The 21764-nt window shown below is 40.1% G+C and overlaps 2 protein-coding genes across 7 annotated transcripts in view; both read left to right on the forward strand.

Annotated features, from left to right (window-relative positions):
• LGR4 (leucine rich repeat containing G protein-coupled receptor 4) overlaps positions 1-8737 on the forward strand; it is a 99209-nt gene extending 90472 nt beyond the window's left edge. The window contains exons 14-18 of one of the 2 annotated variants that reach the window (XM_045893991.3): positions 1135-1206; positions 1503-1628; positions 2455-2570; positions 2823-2906; positions 5687-8737. In XM_045893991.3, coding sequence (XP_045749947.1) covers positions 1135-1206; positions 1503-1628; positions 2455-2570; positions 2823-2906; positions 5687-6963 — 1675 coding nt within the window. In that variant the 3' untranslated portion in view covers positions 6964-8737. The remainder of the gene's footprint in view (positions 1-1134; positions 1207-1502; positions 1629-2454; positions 2571-2822; positions 2907-5686) is intronic. The other variant, XM_045893992.3, reaches the window with a different exon arrangement.
• A 3988-nt stretch (positions 8738-12725) lies between these two features.
• Positions 12726-21764, forward strand: part of CCDC34 (coiled-coil domain containing 34) — a 265852-nt gene continuing 256813 nt past the window's right edge. For 3 of the 5 annotated variants that reach the window (XR_008507477.2, XR_008507475.2, XR_008507474.2), the window contains exons 1-2: positions 12727-13125; positions 19202-19337. Coding sequence is in view for 2 of the 5 variants with exons in the window: in XM_064576728.1 (XP_064432798.1) it covers positions 12791-13125; positions 19202-19337 (471 nt within the window). In the remaining 3 variants the exon portion in view is untranslated. Of the gene's footprint in view, positions 13126-19201; positions 19338-21764 lie in introns of all 5 variants that reach the window. The other 2 variants (XM_064576728.1, XM_045893996.2) reach the window with 2 other exon arrangements.

Genomic DNA, 21764 nt, shown 5'->3' on the forward strand with positions numbered 1-21764 from the left:
GTCACAAATATAGCTAATATGCAGCAGAAGCACTCACTGGAAAAAATGTATTTGTATTTGAGTGTGTATTTGTGCCAAATACTCTCTTAAGCACTTGGGGATAGAGAGGTGGCTAAGACAGGCCTTGTCTCCGCCTTCACAAAACTTGAGTGCAGAAAACACAATATGCTAAAATAGTGACCATTTTTAAAATACAGAGAAAATTAGAAAATTGAAGGTGAAGTGAAATTACATATATTGAATCCTGTCTTCCAGTAGATCCCCAGTAAGAAACTGAAAATGCTTTCTACTAGGGAATATGTTATTGGAGGTTGGGGTCTTTCCTAGTGTCTGACAGTCTTACTGGGTGGGGGTCTGGGCAGTAGCGAGGAAGGGGACTGGCTCCTAGCTGCCATCACTTCTAGAGCACTGGTAAGTGACAAGAATGAAAAGTTGGCCTTTTCATGATTTGGAACCAAGTTTGTCCGTGATTCTGTGATCTGGGACATGTGTAATGGAATGAATTTATCCAGCCTTTAAATTTCCATGAACGCTCAGTTTAAGTGTGGTTGTGTGGTTGCAGATTATTTCTGTTCTTATTAATTCTGCAAGATCAGAATTTCTCAGGGTGTGTTTCTGAATATGGTACAGCTTTGGTGTTGATAGGATTTTTATTTCCTGCTTGGGAAAGAATGATATCTAAAGCCCTTCTGGAATGCTCTTGTTTACATATTGATTATTTTGTCTTCCCTCGGGGCCTTATCACTGACCTTTGAGAAGGCAAATAGTATGAAACCTGTTTTTATTTTCAGCTTTGTCAGGAGCTGAGTTTTTCCTCGCCTACTTAATAGTACCAAAGGTTATATCGTATCATTTATGTTTTTGAACTGGTACCAGAATGATAAGGTGGAGAAAATTCACAACTGTTTTGAAACAGATGCCAACTAGAATTACTGCTCCATGGAACCCATTCTAAGAAATAGATTTTTGTGAAGGGGAGGGATTCAACATAAACATCAAGTTGTTGGGCAAGATGAGTAAGATTTGTTATCTTATCAGAGATAACTGTGACTACCTCGGATTCCACAGTGTGGTCAAAGTAACTGCAATTTGAGTTTATTTGAAAAGATTAACATGCTCCTCTTGTAATTGCAGAGATCTGAGTAGAAACCTGATCCATGAAATTCACAACAGAGCTTTTGCCAAGCTTGGGTCAATAACTAACCTGTAAGTTGATGATTTTATGCAGTAATATCATGAAAGAAATGAATAGTCTACAGAAACTTGTGTTTTAGCATTGTACTTTGGAAATATTTTTCTGTTCAGTTGCTCCCTTGTGTAAATGCTAAGTTGCATTCATATCGTTAATGCCTTCTTAGATGGCAAGATGAATACCAGATTTATTGTTTTAGCACACCCGAACTTCCCCGTAGAGCTCTAATAATTATAGTATTTATACATGTACGGATGTTTTGTGTAACTTGCATCCTAGGAGTTAACTTGAAGTCTCATTCACATTTCAGAGATATAAGTTTCAATGAATTAACTTCATTTCCTACGGAAGGCCTGAATGGGCTAAATCAACTGAAACTTGTTGGCAACTTCAAGCTAAAAGAGGCCTTAGCAGCAAAAGATTTTGTTAATCTCAGGTGTGTTTTTGCTTATTTTTCTTTTTTGTTGAAGTTATGGTGGCCCCCTAAATTATAGAGTATGCTAGTTTTTTGCTGTGGTTCCCAGATTCTCTGGGAAGCTATAATTTAAGAGTATTTTCTACCTCAGTCCTCACAAATTTGGTAAAAAATAGAACATGAGCATTATTCCATAGTTTCTGAGAATATGAATTGGAGCCCTTGAGACTGTCAGAGAGAGAACATAGCCGTTCATCAGACTAGCTTTTTATATAGCAGATTTGTCATTAAAAATGTGGCAGGAACCACGTAAGTGTGAACCTACAGAAAATTGACACAATGCTCTAATACTTCATAAAGACATTTGATACAGTAGAGACAGGGCTTGGGGATAGTACTGTGGGAGAAGAGCATAAATATGCTTACTATACTTATGTGAACAAAGTACATTCATTTAGCGGTATACAGTTGCAAAGCATCTGGGACATTGATTTTTAAGTGGAACTACCAGTATCATATGATAAATTAGGCATGGTTAATTCATGTATAAAAGGGGTCTGATAAGATTTCACTTTAAATTGCAGTTATTAGTGCTAGATTTTAAATACGGTTTGTTTTAAATTCAGTTTTTAAAAGTATATCTTATATGAAAAGAGAAAGTCATGGTGTCATCTGATAGGAGAGTTCTTTTCACAGATGAGGAAACTGAGGCTAATGACCAGCTTTTAAAGCATGTGACAGTCAGGTCTTTTGACTCCTGGGGCTCTTAAAGATGGAAATACTTTTTACAAAACAAAAGCATGTCTGTGGAGTTGTTATTCAATGTAGATTTTACCATTTTTTCCAGGTCTTTATCAGTACCATATGCTTATCAGTGCTGTGCATTTTGGGGTTGTGACTCGTATGCACATTCAAACACGGAAGATACTAGCCTCCAAGACCACAGTGTGGCAAAGGATAAAGGTGAGCGCATGTACTTCTAAAAATAGAACACTCTTGATGGCATTAATTCAAGTCTCTGCTATTGTGATCATTTGTGAAGGATAAATATGAAATATGTGAGAAAATGGCATTTACTGTGTTACTGGCATCTTTGTTAGGAAGCCTCATGCAAGCTGAACTTACATCCTGTACAAGAGAGAAGATTGCAGAAAAGTGTGGTTCTTTTCAATTGCATAAAGCTTGAATTAAACACAGTTTATGTTATATATTCAGGTCCCACTGATGTAGCAGGTATCACAAGCAGTGCGGAAAATGAAGAACATAGTCAAATAATTATCCACTGTACACCCTCCACAGGTATGCCCAACACATTTTGCTGCAGGTTCTTGCTTTAAATGAACATTAGGCAAATATATCTGAAATGTGTGGGGGAAAGATATGATTTTTTGTAATAGGAGTGGGACTAGATGATGTCATAAAGCCTTCTGCCTTAAAGTGTGGTCTGTGTACCAGGAGCTTAGGCATCTCTTACAGAATCTCAGTCCCAGACTTATTACTTGGAGTCTTGGTGTTAACAAGCTTCCCAGAGGGTTATGTGCATTCAAAATTGAGAGGCAAAACTGAGCACTTCTTTAACTCTAGGACTAGTGCTAGAAGTTACTGATCTGTAAGGATTTTTAGTGTTATCCTTTTTTTTTTTCTTAAATGCAACCTTGCTTTTCCTTTTCTTTCTACTTCATTTCATCAAACTTTAGTAGACTTGGGAAAGTTACCTAAATGAGACCACATATTTAGTTGTGACATAATGTTGGATTAGGCCTCATCTACGAGGGAAGATGGATTTGGAATTTTACTGTAAAAGGAAAAACAAATAATTGGCTAACTTGTATGCTATGAAGTAGGGTTTTTTTTTAAGATTTTATTTACTTATTAGAGAGAGAGCGAGAAAGCACAAACAGGGGGAGTGGGAGAGGAGAAGCAGACTCCCCATTGAAGAGGGGGTCTGATGTGGGGCTTGATCTCAGGACCCTGGGATCATGACCTGAGCCAAAAGGCAGCCGCTTAACTGCCTGAGCCACCCAGGTGCCCCCCCGCCTTTTTTAAAGATTTTTTATTTATTCACTTGAGAGAGAGCACAGCAGGGGAAAGGGCCAGAGGGAGAAGGAGAAGCAGACTCTCTACTAAGCAGGGGGCCCATTGTGGGGCTCGATCCCAGGACCCTGGGATCATGACCTGAGCTGAAGGCAGAAGCTTAACCGACTGAGCCACCCAGGTGCCCCAAATCGTGAGCTTTTTAAGGGGCTGTGCTTGTATTCTTTTAATACTTAGTACAGTGCCTATGTGGCGAATGAGTTTAAAGTGACCAGATGAGAGAATGGAATTGGCAAGAATTTCAGTTTAGGCAATGTATTTTGTCTAGTTTCTGAATAAATTGTTGGAAGTTAAGAGGGTGCAGCTTGCTCACTGGCCTTACTGGGGTCCTTGTGCTGGAGGATGTACATAAGGAACTGACAACCCAATGAGAAAGGAACAGCTTTATTAAAGGGGAGACTAGACCTGACCAGGCAGGGATTCTGTGTCCTCCACACTGAATTTAAACCTTGGTCGGCCAGGAGGAACGTTGGTCTGAACTCATCTCTCCAGGCTGCAGTAGAGATACACTGCAGGCCTGCCTCCCCACTCAGTTGTAGCAACACACAGACACCCATGTGCTCACTCAGAAGCAGGAGGTAGCGGAGAGTGGGGTCCTTCTGTTAGAACTGGAGGAGGCAGCAGGTTTTCAAAGACAGACTGGGTGGAGCCTGCTTCCCAGGCTTTTGAGGGAAAGTACCTCCACCTTCCAAAACGGTGAACTGTTCTCTCAGGTCAGATGAGCTACTACTCCCTCTTCCTTGAAAGGAGGATGAGTTCAGATACAGAGATAAAGGTGAAAGCTTCCTCTTAACACTCCCTGGGGGGGGCGGGGGGGGGGGCCGCAGATAAAAATAGTTAATTAATTAATTAAGAATGTTTTTTAAAGTTTCTTGTGATATTTGGGATATCACAAGACATAAATGTTACAGAGATGGATTGTTAGGTCTGTGAATGTCTCAGTGATTTAAAATGCTTTATGAGATATATCAAACTTCATGACAGTTCAGAAGGATAAATCAGAACATGTGTTTTAGGCAACTGTAATACATAGTTTTCTTGTGCTCTGTAAACAGCATTTCATTTTTCTTTACTAATTTTAAAATAAAATAGTTGTCATTTGTGACATAACTAGCCTGTCAAAGCCGGTTACTAGAACATACAATTTAGTTACTAAATTAGTTGTTGTGATCCTAGTGTAAGTTTCACAGGGTTTTATTGGATATAGGTTTGTATGTATTTAACATCCATGTGGTTTTGCTCTCGCTTCACTGTCTTATTGAATAACCTTTGTCAGGTCAATCAAACACTTTGACATCTCAATTTCTCTGAATGAAAAGTGGGTATAATTAAACCTGTCTTAACCTGCTTCAGGTTGCCCTTGAAAGCTATAAGAAATGTGGGGAAAACTAGATGTATACATACATACATGTACATATATAATTTTTAAAAGCTGAATTAGGACTAGGAAGGAGGAAGGAAAGGACCTCATATTTATTGAAGTCCAACTATGTACTTAGTAACCTGCTTAGGTACCTCTTGTATATAATTTTACTTAAGCTACACCATGCTACGAAATAGGCATTATCCACAGGCGAGAAAATGAAATTTATACAGGTTTAAGCTGCTTTCTCAAGGAAGAACAACAAGTTAGGAACCCTAAATTAAAACCCTAGTTTATGGGATTCCAAGCCTTCAGTGTATATCAGGTACTTTTCATATATAAGATACTGTACTATATATATATATATATATATATATATGCATATCACTGTATGGCTTTACCAAATATTTAATAAAAGAAATTAAAGTCAGTTATTTTTAAAATAGCCTAGTCCAATGACTAAAATAGCTAAGAAATAGTAGTCTTTTCAGTTTGGTTCAATTCAATTTTGGTAGCAGATTTAATTATCCTAGATTAACCATCTTTAGTTTTTCTCTGAATCCATAGCATACGGGAATACGGTGTTTTCTAAATTGTCTTTTATTTCTCTCTCTTGTTTTAGGTGCTTTTAAGCCCTGTGAATATTTACTGGGAAGTTGGATGATCCGTCTTACTGTGTGGTTCATTTTCTTGGTTGCGTTGTTTTTTAACCTGCTTGTCATTTTAACAACATTTGCGTCTTGTTCATCACTGCCTTCCTCCAAATTGTTCATAGGCCTGATTTCTGTATCCAACTTATTCATGGGAGCGTATACCGGCATCTTAACTTTTCTGGATGCTGTGTCCTGGGGCAGATTTGCTGAATTTGGCATTTGGTGGGAGATCGGCAGTGGGTGCAGAATAGCTGGGTTTCTTGCTATCTTCTCCTCAGAAAGTGCCATATTTTTATTAATGTTGGCAGCTGTCGAAAGAAGCTTATCTGCAAAAGATATAATGAAAAATGGGAAAAGCAATCCTCTCAAACAGTTCCGGATTGCTGCCCTTTTGGCTTTTCTGGGAGCGGCTGTGGCAGGCTGTTTTCCACTATTCCATAGAGGGGAATATTCTGCATCACCCCTATGCTTGCCATTCCCCACAGGAGAAACGCCATCATTAGGATTTACTGTAACCTTAGTGCTATTAAACTCATTAGCATTTTTGTTAATGGCCATTATCTATACAAAACTTTACTGCAACTTGGAAAAAGAGGACCTTTCAGAGAACTCACACTCTAGCATGATTAAGCACGTTGCATGGCTCATCTTCACCAATTGCATCTTTTTCTGCCCCGTTGCATTTTTCTCATTTGCGCCACTGATCACTGCAATCTCCATCAGCCCTGAAATAATGAAGTCCGTTACTCTGATATTTTTCCCGTTGCCCGCTTGCCTGAATCCGGTCCTATACGTTTTCTTCAACCCAAAGTTTAAAGAAGACTGGAAGTTACTGAAGCGACACATGACCAAGAAAAGCGGGTCGGTTTCGGTTTCCATTAGTAGCCAAGCCGGCTGTGTGGAACAGGATTTCTACTATGACTGTGGCATGTACTCACATTTGCAGGGCAACCTGACTGTGTGTGACTGCTGTGAATCTTTTCTTTTGACAAAGCCAGTGTCATGCAAACACTTAATAAAATCACACAGCTGTCCTGCATTGGCAGTGGGTTCTTGCCAAAGACCAGACAGCTATTGGTCCGACTGTGGCACACAGTCGGCCCACTCTGATTATGCAGATGAAGAAGATTCCTTTGTCTCCGACAGTTCTGAGCAGGTGCAGGCCTGCGGACGAGCCTGCTTCTATCAGAGTCGAGGATTCCCTTTGGTGCGCTATGCTTACAATCTACCGAGAGTTAAAGACTGAATTGATGTGTTTGTAACTGTTTCCCCCATCAACCAAAATCACAGCGTTTATAGACTGAACCCTAGTCTGCTCTTTCGTCTGGGAAGCACTTCTGTGATCACTGCCTGATGTGTCACTTAGAAGGAGGAGAAGGTGGCAGTTTATTTCTTAAACCAGACATTTTCAGAGAACAAGTGCCTAAACTGTCAATCGATGAAAAATGCAATGTCCAAGCAATGTGTGGTCTATTTGGGACAAATTTATAACTTGAAAAAGAATTTATGTATATCATAGCAATATAACGTTAGGTTTTCCTGATCCCTAAGAAGCAAATTTATACCTGTTTCTGAATTAAGCACAAGATGAAGAACAGCTGTTAATATTTTTTTAAGAATATTTTAAAATGTGATTTTATGTAACGAAGAAAAAGTCTTGCTAATTTTACCTAATGTTGCATCATTAATCTCAGGACAACTTACTGCAGGGCCAAAAAAGGGATTGTCTCCCAGGTAGAACTGTGAGGGTAGAAGATTAGGCATCATCACCCTGTTGCATTTTCAGGTCCCATCTCTGACATAATAGAATCATAAATTTTGTTTAAGTGACTTACAAATCTAAAACCTGAAGATGTTTTTAAAACAATATTAACAACTGTTAGATTTTAAAAGAATAGCTGAACATTTGTTTTCAGACATTACGCATCTCTTTGGTGCGCTCGCAGTGATTTTTTTTTTTTCCCTCAATGTCTTGTGACCACACTAGGAAAAAGTAAAGGACTAATTGTTGTGCGGGTTTGGTAGATTTGGATAAACTACTAACTAATATGGGATTTTAATAGCATCTGAGGGATTTGATGGCTCTGTGGAATGTTCTCATTCGTAGACAGTTCTTAATATCATTGGCTGTACCAACATTTTCCAGTTTTGTTGGTATGTTACCTACGTATAGTTTGAATTATACAGAAGATAAACAGTGGTAAATTATTGTGTCAAGGTGGAAGAAATTGGGAGTCATTATTGATACAGAGCACTTATAATGGTTTCTTAGTGAGCCGGATTCTCCTAAACCTGTGATGTTAATATGGTAGCTTCCATACATTTCCCCCTTACTGTGATTTAAACACAAAAGAGCCTATGCAACAGTTCAGATACTGTGTTCTTGTGAGACAAAACAAATGTGTCATTAAAGAGAAAGAAGAAGAAAAAGGAATAAGGCTTAGGCCTAGGTCTTTAACAATTAAAAATTTTACTTGATTCTTATCTATGGACTTTTGACATGTCACTATGTGGAGTCTTAAAGTTATAAATGTTTAGTATGTTTTTTGAACAATATGCTAAATCAATAGCAGACCCACTGCCATATTAGTTATTCAGGATATACTAAAAAACACTAAGCTAGATTGCAGTTTAATAATTAAACTGTATATACTGTGCATATAATGAATTTTTATCTTATGTAAATTATTTTTAGAACACAAGTTGGGAAATGTGGCTTCTGTTCATTTTGTTTAATTAAAGCTACCTCCTAAACTATAGTGGCTGCCAGTAGCAGAATGTTAAATTGTGGTTTATATACTTTTTTTGCATTGTAAATAGTCTTGGTTGTACATTGTCAGTGTAATAAAAACAGAATCTTTGTATATCAAAATCATGTAGTTTGTATAAAATGCGGGAGGGATTTATTTACAGTGTGTTGTAATTTTGTAAGGCCAACTATTCACAAGTTTTTAAAGTTGCTATCGTGTTTGTATATTTACACATCTGATAAATATTAAATCATAACTTGGTAAAAAAAACGTAGCTAAAAGTTTTTTTTTCTCCAAATTTCAAGTCACTGAAAACTTTGCGTTTATTTAAAATATAGAATAGCAGATATCTAAAATATGTGGTAAATTGTGCGATATGTCTAGTGGGAAGTACACTATTGTATGCAGTGTTTTGAATTCTTAAAGTTCTAGAAATCTAGCAATCTATTTTGCCTTAATTTGTAACTAGGTACATTAATAAATTTGCTTAATGTTAAAGTAAGCAAATTAAACTATTTTTTAAGTGAAGAGTATTAGAATAAACGTTCGAATAACACTTTGCTGGTATTTAGAAGTAAGATTTTATTCTATCTTAAGTCTGAACCATACTCATGGAAAACAAATTGTGAAATTTAAGAGAATACCATGAATTAGATCTTTGTTTAAAAGCAAATGATTGGTGGGGGCGCCTGGCTGGCTCAGTAGGTGGTGCGTGTGACTCTTGATCTCAGGGTGGTGAGTTTGAGCCCTACATTGGGTATAGAGATTACTTAGGAATAAAATCTTTAAAAAAGAAAAGGCAAATGATTGGGGCTCCTGGCTGGCTTAGTAGGTGGAGCATGTGACTCTTAATCTCAGGGTTGTAAGTTCGAGTCCCACGTTTAATGTAAAGATTGCTTAAATAAATAAAAGCAAATGATTTAAAATCCTGCATGATACCAAATGTCGTCAAATTGCCCAGATGATTAAATATAAATATTCACAGTCATGAAGCCCTCATTTTACAGATGAGAAAATAGAGGGCTTGATGAAATTTAAGTGAATACCTGAGTCACACATAATAAATTAGAAACCAAACAAGCACCCAGTTCCTCTTAATCTGAGACATAGTTTTTTGGGTTTTGTTCATTTGTTTTAAACTTAAGTGTATGTCTGGAATTCCCATAACAAAAAGTAGAATAGTATAATTACTCCTCCCATCCCTTCAGCCTTCAGCCCAGGTACCTACATCACCCAAATGTGGCAATTATCAACAGCACATGGTAAATCTCCTTTTATCTCCACCCCATTCACCCATTCACTAACTCCCTCTATCTGCCCCTTGGATTAGTGTTATTTATTTAAGACTTATTTATTTATTTCAAAGAGAGTTTTAAGCAGACTCCGTGCTAAGGATAAAGCACAAAGCAGGCCCAATCCCACGACTTTGACACCATCATCTGAGCCAAAACTAAGAGCTGACACAGGACCAATTGCGCCACCCAGGGACACCTGCCCCTTGGATTATTTTGAAGTGAATCTCAGACGTTTCATCTGTAAATATTCCAATATGTCCAGGGGTAAATTTTTTAAAGTTGCCTAATATATTGCTACAAGGCTAACTGGTAATGATGTTATTTTGGTAACAAAGTCAGGGATTTTTAAACAAAAGTTAATCTTACAACAAGGTTACAATGCCAGCAAAAAATAAAATTTATCTCAAATGTATACCATGAAAGTGAAAATAAATTAGTAAGAAGTTACTAAGTTAATACCCAAAAACTTAAGGGGAGAGACCTTCTTTTGAGCTTATTTATACCTTTATATATATTTCTACTGAACTTGAGGGGTGCCTGAGTGGCTCAGTCGTTAAGCGTCTGCCTTCAGCCCAGGTCATGATCTCAGGGTCCTGGGATCTAGCCCCATGGTCTGGCTCCCTGCTCAGTGGGGAGTCTGCTTCTCCCTCTCTTTCTTCCCCTCCCCACCCCTGCTCCTACTATCTCTCTCTCTCAAAAAAAAAATCTTAAAAAAATTCTACCAAACTTGATTATGGCTTCTCAGTCTCAGCAGTGACAAGACACTAAGAAAGGAGACCACGGGACTCAATTATGTTCACGTAGCAGCACGTGTGTCATGCATCTCTTCATTATTGCCAGTGTTGCTACAGCATAATGCAGTAGTTGGTCATTATTATCAGGATTCTGAGGCATCAAGGAAAGGACATAATTTGTTTCATTAAACATTTTGAGGAGGCAGAGAAGTGTATGACATTTTAGCTTCCTATACCAAAAGGTTGAAGTAGGAAAGCTTGGGAGTTTAAATGACAAAATTTATCATTTACTGTTTTCTTTGTCAGGTCCTGTGCCAGAAACTTTATTACTAATGAGATAATATGACTGGGAGGTAGGTTATTTCCCTATGTTACAAAGGAGTAAGTTAGGATTTACAAAAGCCAAACAGCTTGTTTAAGGAAACCAAGTGAGGAAGAAAAAAAATTACTGATTCAAATCCAGGTTCCTTTTTTACTAAGACTTGTGCTTTTTCCTACTTTGCTTCAGGTATGTCAGATGATGTCTGTTGGGAATAGCTCAAGTTTACCTCCTATGAAGCCCTAAAGTGGCCCTAGGCCTTTTGATGCTGTTACTGATTCTAGGGAGGTTATCGTAAGTGGTTTCAACCAGATACGCCAAAATTGAATAATTGGGGTAGAGAATATAAACCACTAAGCCAGTTTTATTTCTTGATTAATTTTATTACTCTGGTCCAATTTTCTTCCATTTTCATTTTGTTTTTACTGAAAATTTTAACAAAATTAACAAAAACTAGCATTGCCTTAAAACAGTTTTAACCATGTCATATTTTATTAATTATAGCTACTGCCTTCTGAATTGCCCTTTGTTGCTATTATTTCTACCATATCTAATTCTCCTGTGTCAACTTTTGCAGATCTAAATTTCACCAAGGATTTTTCTATCACTCTGGTGAATAACAAATTTTGTGTGCTATTTTGGCCTTTGTCAGTTTTCACTCTGATATTTCTACTAGTAATATGCATTATGAGGGGGACAAAGCCCTATTTATTTACAACTGTACACAGTCTTGTCAGCAGGAATAAAAACATCCAGCTTTACTGTCTATCACCTTTTCCTTGCTACCTTCATCCCTATTCCCAATCCCTGAAAGGTCAGTGCTCTTTCCGAGGTCCCACAAAAAATTTTTGTTACGAATAAAATGCATATCACAGAATATTTTAACGGTATTATGCTACACCACAAAAGAATGAGGAACGTGTGGCGGTAGGGCTTTTACTCCTGTAACTGTAGTGCTTAGCACAGGCCCTAGTAAACTAGATGCTCAAAAAGACCTCAAAATGTACACGCATAGACAAACCAGTTACCTTAAGATGCCAGGCAAGGGCACCTGGGTGGCTCAGTCGTTAAGCGACTGCCTTCGGCTCAGGTCGTGATCCCGGGGTCCTGGGATCGAGCCCCGCATCGGGCTCCCTGCTCTGCGGGGAGCCTGCTTCTCCCTCTCCCACTCCCCCTGCTTGTGTTCCCTCTCTGTCAGATAGATAAACAAAATCTTTTCAAAAAAAATAAAAAAAAGCAGGGGCACCTGGGTGGCTCAGTCGTTAAGCGTCTGCCTTCGGCTCAGGTCGTGATCCCAGGGTCCTGGGATCCGGCCCCGCATCAGGCTCCCTGCTCCGCAGGAGGCCTGCTTCTCCCTCTCCCACTCCCCCTGCTTGTGTTCCTGCTCTCGCTATCTCTCTGTCAAACAAATAAATAAAATCTTTAAAAAAAAAGATGCCAGGCAAACAAGGTGCTACCAAACAACGGAAGCTTGTCCTAAAAGTGCATTCTTGGATACACTTGGAAACTTGGACAAAGTTCGCGCTCCTCTCCCCAATAAAATATGGCTGTGTGCTGAGAGAACTCAACTGAGCCTTAGAACCCTGCCCCGTAAGGATACGGGGGTATTTCTGGCTTCCGCCTCTTGCTCAGTGACAGCGCATTTCCAGCACGAGACCTGCTGCGCCACAGCAGACAAGGGACACGTGCCCTCCGGGCTGTCAGCCGCGAGCGGCAGCTCGCCGGCGAGCGCAGATGCGGAGTTTAGCTCCCGCGCAGCAGCGGCCGGCCGGGCTGGGAGGGGGGGGGGGCCGGCCGAGAGAGGCCCGGGCGCAGCGAGCCGCGGCAGGCCCGGACAAAGCCCTCGCGGCCTCCACGCGTCGCCATGGCAGCGCGGGGTCTGTGCCCGACCGGATAGGCCGGCCCGGCGCGCGCGGGGCCTGCTGGGAGCGCACGTCCCCGCCGCCGCTCCGCCGGTTTGAACTTGGCGGGCCCGATGTGGGCGGCCGGGCTGTGGGGGGCCGGTTCGCCACCCTCCGACGCCGGGTCCTCCGCCGGCTGCAGGTCCAGGTCTCGGCCCTCCTCTGGCTCCTTCTCCGTCCTCATGGCGGGCGCCCCGGGGCAGGGGCTGGAGCCGGTGACGGTGTGCTCGCCGCCGCCGAGCTGCAGCAATTCCACCATGTCGCTGTTGTCTCCCCTCGGCCACCAGAGCTTCCCGTTTGACTACGACGATGGTGACGGGGAGGGTGAGGAAGACGTGGATGAAGGTGCTCATGATTCGCAGGCTAAGGTGGCGAGCCTGAGAGGAGTGGAGTTACAGGGGTGCGCCAGGTAAACCCGAGGCCGCCGGCCGACTCAGCCCCCCGCGAGGGTCCTCAGACCCTTCTAAGTACGTTCTTCTGGTGGCCCAACCCCGTCCTGGCCTCGCCTCAGAGGCTCTGCAGGCACCTCCCTCCCGAGGTGCTGCTCCTTTTTGCACATAAAGAGCTGTGGGCCAGTGCTCACGCAGTTCTTCAGATTTTCTAAGATTCTTAATCTTTTTTCCCTGAGAATATGATTGCCACAGTCTCACTCCCCAGAAAAACGTACGTAGTCTCAAAAACACAAAATTTTGCTTCCATTTCCGGAGTTTTGTGAATATTCAGAAGTCAGATTGTGGACACCAGAACTCTTGTTCAGACCCTTAACACCAAAATTGTTTAGTGCACCTTAGTAGTAGTACCTGTAGTTGTTTTGAAAAAACCTGATTGCTGGTGAAGTAGGTTGTAGTAAGCAGTATGTATACATTTTGGGTCATAAATGAGGAGCTGAAGCCCAGCTTAGCCATGTCAACCTCAGCATCCACAGACAAGGTGGAATCTGGTCTGCGTCCTCAATTAACAGTAGAATAGAAATCATTGAATCAGACAATGTTAGAACCAAAGATATTATTAAAATCATCTGAATTTTTTTACTTCTGCAGTTACTCAGCAAACATCTAGTTTGTGCCATATACTAGTTTAGATACTGGGGACCACAAACAAGATAGACACGGCCTGTACTCATGAAATTAAAGCCAAAATTAAGCTACTCATTTTACAGGTAACAACACTGGCTCAGGATACAAATAAAAAGTCTGATTCGGAGGCATATACCTAGTTATTAGCAGAGCTGGCCTTAGTATCGAGGTATACAGATCATGTTCTCTCTTCCCTGTGCTACATGGCTGTTACTGGGTGTATAAGAACAAAGGGCCTATCCCTGCAGGAATAACTTTCTGAGACAGACTTAGTAATGTAGGCCCCATCTGGAATAGACTCCTATGTCATCTTCAGGAAGATTTACAAGTTTCTGATTGTCGGGCCGTGTACAGCACAGTACAGGAGATCTCAGAAACACAAACCAGAGAACCTGTGCTTTATGTATAAGCAGCAGCATAGCCCCCTTTAGTGTAAAGCATTCACACCCAGAGTGAATGAATGGAATATGGAACCATATGAAATGACTCATACACAGTTACGGCAGTGAGTCTCTTAAGAATGAAAAGTAAAAGTAAGTACATTGATGGGAATGGAGATCGGCAAGAGTAACCAAGCAAGCCACTTGTCCATACTGGTTGTAGCAACTGCAGGCCTCTGATGAACCTGATAGTAGAACTTGATGATAGAGTTTCAGGAGTCCATTTTCAAGTGGGTCTTTGTAAGCATTCTTCAGGATTGAGTCGGGCCCAAAGATTTTTATTTTTTTTATTTTTATTTATTTATTTATTTATTTATTTATTTATTTATTTTTTAAAAGATTTTATTTATTTATTTGAGAGAGAGAGAATGAGAGACAGAGAGCATGAGAGGGAGGAGGGTCAGAGGGAGAAGCAGACTCCCCGCTGAGCAGGGAGCCCGATGCAGGACTCGATCCCGGGACTCCAGGATCATGACCTGAGCCGAAGGCAGTCGCTCAACCAACTGAGCCACCCAGGCGCCCCAGTCCCAAAGATTTTTAAAATAATTTTAAGGCTTTGGAAAATGCCTTTGAGTCTAATCAACAGGACTGAGCAATGTAGATACAGTTTAGCAACCTACAGAATGATGGTTGTCAAAACCACAGCTCAGCTACTGCGACCTTGCATTAGCTTCCAAGAGCCAAAGCGCTAACCAAATAGAGCTCAGGAGAAGAGCCAGACATGTTTTTTGTCTCACTTTAGCCAAAGCCCAAATGAGCTGGTAGCATCCCAGGGTTAAGGCTGCCTTCCTTATCATGACCTTATCACAGGTCATTCCCTATAAATCAAAGGGATAGGATGTGGCCTGGAAAGAATGTAGGAGTTGACAGGCCTTCTGTGTGGCAAGTGTCAGATACATATTAGGTGTTCAGTAAATGTGTGCTGAATGAATGTTTAATTCCCACTCCTAGAGAACAGATAGATACAGCGGTTATCTTCAAATGCTTCAGAAAACTTAGCATTTCCTTTCAGGAGAGATAAATGTTTACAGAATTTCATCAGTCACCCTCCATACCTCTAACCTTTAGTTGGTGTCCTGGACAGTTTGGGGGTGATGAGGGGAGGAGAGCAGGTAGTCTGACCTGTATATAGTCCCAGTCCCAGGCAGTGAGCATTCTCTCCATGGACCAGGGAGTAAACCCATAGCTGTGTGGGATTTTATGCCTTTGTCCATTGTTCATCAGACATAGAGATAGACTCAGGTATCAGGTGTGCATGGTGATATGAGCTCCAGTTATTTTAGGTGTACATAGAGCCATGCTTAGAGGATGCATGGGCCTTCAAATGTGTTGGACAGGACTGAGATGAAGCTCATAGTTTACTTCAGACAAGATGATGCCAAGTATTTTCCTGGAGTCTTATGATATGCCTTGAGCCTTCTGTTTATCCAGCTCTATCCTGCTTTTTATATCACTCTATCCATTAGGAAAACCATGCCTTAATACATATCTTAGTCATAAAAAGCTGCTTATCGAGCCTCTCGATTATGGGTAACGCTGTAGTGTATATGCTATACATTTTGTAATGTATACGCTATCATTTGTTAAAAATGTTAAGGCAAGGAATTTAATATTTAAAATGTCATTTTTTAAAAAGATTTTATTTATTAGAGCATGAGCGGGGGGTGGGGCAGAGGGAGGGAGAAATAGACTCCCCGCTGAGCAGGGATCCTGATGCAGGGCTTGATCCCAGGACCCCGAGATAATGACCTGAGCCGAAGGCAGACACTTAACCGACTGAGCCACCCAGGTGCCCCTAAAATGTCATTTAAAAAAATAAAATAAAATAAAAAAATACCGTGCTCTTCCAACAAACTTTTCTTCTTTCTTTCTTTCCTTCCTTTTTCTTTCTTTCTTTTCTTTATTTTTTCTTTCTTTCTTTTCTTTCTTTCTTCTTTCTTTCTTTCTTTCTTTCTTTCTTTCTTTCTTTCTTTCTTTCTTTCTTTCTTTCTTTCTTTCTTTCAGATTTTACTTATTTATTTGACAGAGAGAGAGAGTGAGCACACAAGCAGGGGGAGCAGCAGAGGGAGAGAAGCAGGCTCTCCGCTGAGCAGGGAGCCTGATGCAGGACCCTGGGATCATGACCCGAGCTGAAGGCAGACGCTTAACCGACTGAGCCACCCAGGCGGCCCTCAACAAACATTTCTTAGGAGGTTACTATATTCTAGGCCCCACACTAGACTCTTGAAATAAAAAATGAGTTAACACATGCTTTCTGTTTGTAAGGAATTCATAGCCTATGGCAGAGATGGACAAGTGACAGAAAGCCCAAGGTACTTAGTCCAGATTTTTTGCAGAGTTTTACTGTGAGGCAATAAAGATTAATGCCTGAGCTGACTCTTAAAGGGAGAATAGGAATTAGCCATACTCCTCCTACTAAATGACGTGTGTCAAATGCTTACTGAGTGCACAGAATCTGTGCGCTTTAGCATAGATTGTCTTGTTCAGTAGTGCCTGTGAGGTAGCCTCTGCCGCTATTTCTATTTTACAGGTAAGAATGGAGGCTTGAATAGGTTAAGAAATGTACTTAGCCAGGAGGAAGCAGGTAGAGATTCACCCCAAATGTTTTATTCCCAAATCTAAGCTCTTGCATGGCTACCTGTGGAGATGGAGACATTTCAGTTTTAGACAAAACTGCAGAGCACAAGGGCGTGGCACATTCATCAGTCTGCTTAAGTTCAACAAAACTGAAATAGTCCAGATCAGCCATTGGCATAAGAAGAGAGGCAGTAGCTGGGAAGACAGGCAGCAGCTAATTCATGGGTGTCAGGCTGGCGAGTTTGGATTTTATCTTTTGGGCAAAGGAGCCACAGAAGAACTTTGAGGTAGGGAGTGACATGATGGAAGGATGCATTTGAAGGGTAAATGTGGCAACAGTTGTGGAAAATGGTTTGAAACAGGGAGAAAGGCCAGTTATGTCCAGACAGTGGTTGTAAGGTTGGAGAAGAGGAGAATGGCTTGAGAAAATGGAAAAGAAGTAGAAAAGACATGACTAGGTAATTATGTGGGTGTGGGTGGTCGGGGGAGGAAATCTAGACAGAGGGCACTGGAGGAGTCACAGGTCTGGGTTGCTGGCATGACTAGTTGGGTGGGTATTGGTACTCTTCACTGGCATAGGATTATAAAGGAGGAATAAAATTTTTCTTGGTGGAGAGGGTAGTGGATAGAGGGTAGAAGATGATTAGACTTGGTTGTCACTGATTGATAGTTAAGTGGAGCTGTCTATCAGATGGTTGGAAAGAAGTCTGGAGCTCAGGGGAAAGATCTAGCCTGGAATGACTGATCATCAGCACCTAGTGATAGTTCAGACTGTGGGAGCAGATAAAGTCTGGAGAAGAAAAGATACGTATGAGAAATAAACAACACATCAGCAGTGTCTCTTTCCCACCAGAATGCAGATTGCAGGAGGGCGTGGATGAATGAAGAAAGCAGCAGAAAAAAATGAGTAAGCTGAAGCTATGAGGTAGAAAAGGTTGTGCAGAGTGGTGGGAGAGGCATTTGGTGGCCTGAAGCAGGAATGTTAAAGAGACAGAGGAGCTGAGTCTATAAACAACTAGTCTTTATTTATTTATTTTTTTAGAAATATGTTGAAATTTATTTCTGGAAATCTTTTACTCTTTATTTTATATTGAGAATTATAAAAATTTCTGTCCATTTACGAAAGTAGTGCATATGTGTGCGTTGCAGAAAATTTGGAAAATAAGAAAGTTTAAAATACAGAATTACTTATATTCTGCCACCCAGATACCACCCAAAGATAAACAGTTAACACCTAGTCTTTAGAGCTGCCTTGGGTCCTGAACAACCTTTCTTTCCTTGGGTCCTAATGGTTCTGCTTTTGCTCAGTTATCTGAGGCTTGTGTATCTGGCTGAGGCCCAGTATTTCCCCACCCTGCTTCTCTTGAGCTTGAGTAGTTACTTTTCCATGTACCTAGACGAGTCAGACTGACAGAGGTGCATATGGGAGATGCGGTAACCAAAATGGAGAATCGTAGACACCCTGTCTGAAGAATTGATGAAAGGGAGTAGAACTAAAACATTAAAGAACACAAGAGCCATATATATTTTTTGTAACTATTTCAAGACAATTTCAAACTTACAGAAGTTGAGAATTTCTGGGGCACCTGGCTGGCGCAGTCAGTAGAGCATGGAATTCTTAATCTCGGGGTTGTAAATTCAAGCCCCATGTTGGATGTAGAGATTACTTAAAAATAAAATCTTGGGGCACCTGGGTGGCTCAGTCGTTAAGCGTCTGCCTTCGGCTCAGGTCATGATCCCAGGGTCCTGGGATCGAGCCCCGCATCGGGCTCCCTGCTCTGCGGGAAGCCTGCTTCTCCCTCTCCCACTCCCCCTGCTTGTGTTCCCTCTCTCGCTGTGTCTCTCTCTGTCAAATAAATAAATAAAATCTTAAAAAAAAAAATCTTAAGAAAAAAAAGAATTTCTGTTCGCCTTTCACCTAGAATCCTTAATTGTTAACACATTTCTTTATCATTCTCTCTGCATATATATACATGTTCTTTTTTTCCCCTGAACTATTTAAGGGATGAAAAGGGAAAAGTCTGCTCCAGGATATGATTAGGATCATGTCTTGTAATTAGTTGTCCAGACAAGAGATTTTTAAGAAAAAATTGTCATTGAGGCAAATAGACTGGGTGTGAGTTATCCCAATGGGTTTTTAAATAGTGTGATTTTAGGAGATGAAGGAATTCCAAGGCAGTTTGATAGATAAACTAATTCAAATATTGGACTTTCTGTTCATGATTTTTCAAGTGTATATTTATATATAATTAATTCATATATATGCATTTATAAAAATCACAGTATTATAAATATATTATTAAATTCTGCTTTTGCTGTATAGTTAAGTGATTTTGAATGTGAAGCCAAAGAGTTTTGAGTACAAGTGCTATGTGTTCCCTCTTTGGAATAGTGTGGCTGAATCAGAAGATAACCAAGAAGAACAGAAACAGGTGCACCTACCAGAAAGCCGCCTGACACCATGGGAAGTGTGGTTTGTTGGCAAAGAAAAAGTAGAACGTGACCGTTTGCAACAGAAAGCTCTGGAGGTAAAACTAGACAGTATCCTTTTTGCTTAATCTATGAGTTAACAAATTAGAGCTGCTGTCAAAATTAAAATGTTTATGTTGATATCCCTCAAAACAAAATTTTTCCACTTGTTTGTATCAGTTTGCTATATCCATTTTAATAACTCTTATTGTAAAAATAATACATGTTCACTGTAAGAACATTTGGAAAATACAGCTAAGCATAATTAAGAACATTAAAATTTCTAATTTCACCACCTGAAGGTAACCATGGTTAATATTATTGCATATAGACTTCCAGATTTTCTTGAGAGTATATTTAAAAAAAAAATCTAGAAATGTTTAAATAAAGACACATACAATGGAGCTTCACTGTATATACATTTAACTAAAGTAAATGGAACTGTATTTACTTGGTAAAATTTTTAAGAAAGAGAAACCAAAATTGAAATAGAGACCAGAATCTACCCCCATATTACTCAGAGCACGTGCCCTAGAGTGAGTGCATGTGGGGAGATGGCAATTTGCTGGGCTTTCAGGGTTTTTCAGTTCTCTGTGCTGCCCTGCCTTGCTTATGGACATCTCTGTGTTTGTGATTGTCTCTAAACTCTCACTCTCCAAACTCAAAAAGTAGTGTGAGATACATTTTCACATGAATCCTTCATTTTTTTAACTCTTACTATTTGCTGTTGAGAAACTAGCAACTAAAGAGATTTGGATGATTTGGCATCCCCTAGTATCCAGACTCACTATCTGAACTCTCCCTATCTGATCAAAGAAACCAAGTAGATTTGAATGGGGAGGGGTATGTCTTGTTTCTAAAGAAACAGGATCAAACTCTTTTGTAACCTTTTTTCTGCCTGTTATACTGTTAATATGGTTCTATATCATTATAAATATTTTTACAACATCATTTCTAAATGGCTGGCTAAGATTATTAAAATATATTTTAAATGTATTAGACATAGGGTGCCTGGGTGGCTTGGTCGGTTAAGTGTCCTACTCTTGATTTTGCCTCAGGTCAGAATCTCAGGGTTGTGAGATCAAGTCCCATGTCATGCTGTGTGCTGGGAGTGGAGTCTGCTTGAGACTCTCTCTCCCTCTCTGTCTGCCCCTCGCCCCATGTGCACATGTGCATGCGTGCTCTGTCTCTCAAATAAATAAAATCTTTAAAATAAGTATTAGATATATATTAGAATATAGTTAATTGGTTCACTGTTGTCATATATTTAAGTTTAATCTATTAGTAACTATGTTGTCATAAAAATCCTTGGATCTAAAGCATTGCCCTCCATGATCTTCCTTGGAATAGATTTCCCGTATCAGTTTTGAAACTAATTATTTCTTTTTTTTTTTTTTTTTTTTTTTTTTTTAAGATTTATTTATTTATTTGAGAGAGCGAGTACATGAGAGGGGGGAGGGTCAGAGGGAGAAGCAGGTTCCTCGCTGAGCAGGGAGCCCGATGCGGGACTCGATCCCGGGACTCCAGGATCATGACCTGAGCCGAAGGCAGTTGCTTAACTAACTGAGCCACCCAGGCGCCCCTGAAACTAATTATTTCTGCGATGGATTTTGAACCAGATACGCAGTCACATATTCAGGAAGCTTGGCATGATTCAAATGACTGTAGAAACCAGTGCATTCTATTTCCCTATTGCATGATATTTGTATTCTAAAAAATAAATTTATTCCTGGAAAAGTACACAGTACTACTTGTTTCCTCTTACAAGGGCAGAGGGCTTGAGAAAGACCTTAAGATTTGATGCCAGGCGGGCTTGTTTAAACTTTTTTGCTTCAATTTCCTGTCTGTACAATAAGAATAAAAATAATAACTATGTCACACGACTTTTGTGAGGTTTAAATGAGACAAAATGTGGTGACTGGTAGTGTTTTATTAGTGTTATTACTGATAACATTGCTATTCATAGCCTTCTTAAAGGTTTTTCATTTATTTTCAGAATGAGTGTTTATTATTGAGACCCCAGACTCTTATCTCAGCCTCAAGTTTTAACATTACTAATTCCATTATTTAGTGCAGTGGCTTTCAAAATATTTTGTTCATGGTGAGAAATCTGCTTTGCTTCATGTCACACACAAATCCATACATGTACGTATCTGAAATGATCTCTTAATTTTGTGCAAAACCTGGTATGCTATTCCCTTTTTCTTTTTGTTTTTTTTGTTTTGTTTTGTTTTTAAAGTCCACTCATAACCCACTAAATTGGTTTTGGGCTCACAGTTTGGAAAACACTGATCTAGCGAGCCATTGGTAAAGTGGAGTTCAGTTTATGGTATTTAGCTTTAGCTCTAACCTCACTAGAATTCACTTGTTACGTTAAGGAAAGGAGGACCACTTCAAGTCATTTTTTGAGTCAACATACAATAAAAGAAGTTAATTAAATTACAAAAAAATTTGTAAGGGAGCCTGGGCTTTGGAGTCACACAGAA

This window comes from Mirounga angustirostris, unplaced genomic scaffold (genome assembly GCF_029215605.1).
Source record: "Mirounga angustirostris isolate CCGP_5_RB_7025 unplaced genomic scaffold, mMirAng1.0.hap1 SCAF_13, whole genome shotgun sequence".
In the NCBI taxonomy this organism is placed as follows: domain Eukaryota; kingdom Metazoa; phylum Chordata; class Mammalia; order Carnivora; family Phocidae; genus Mirounga; species Mirounga angustirostris.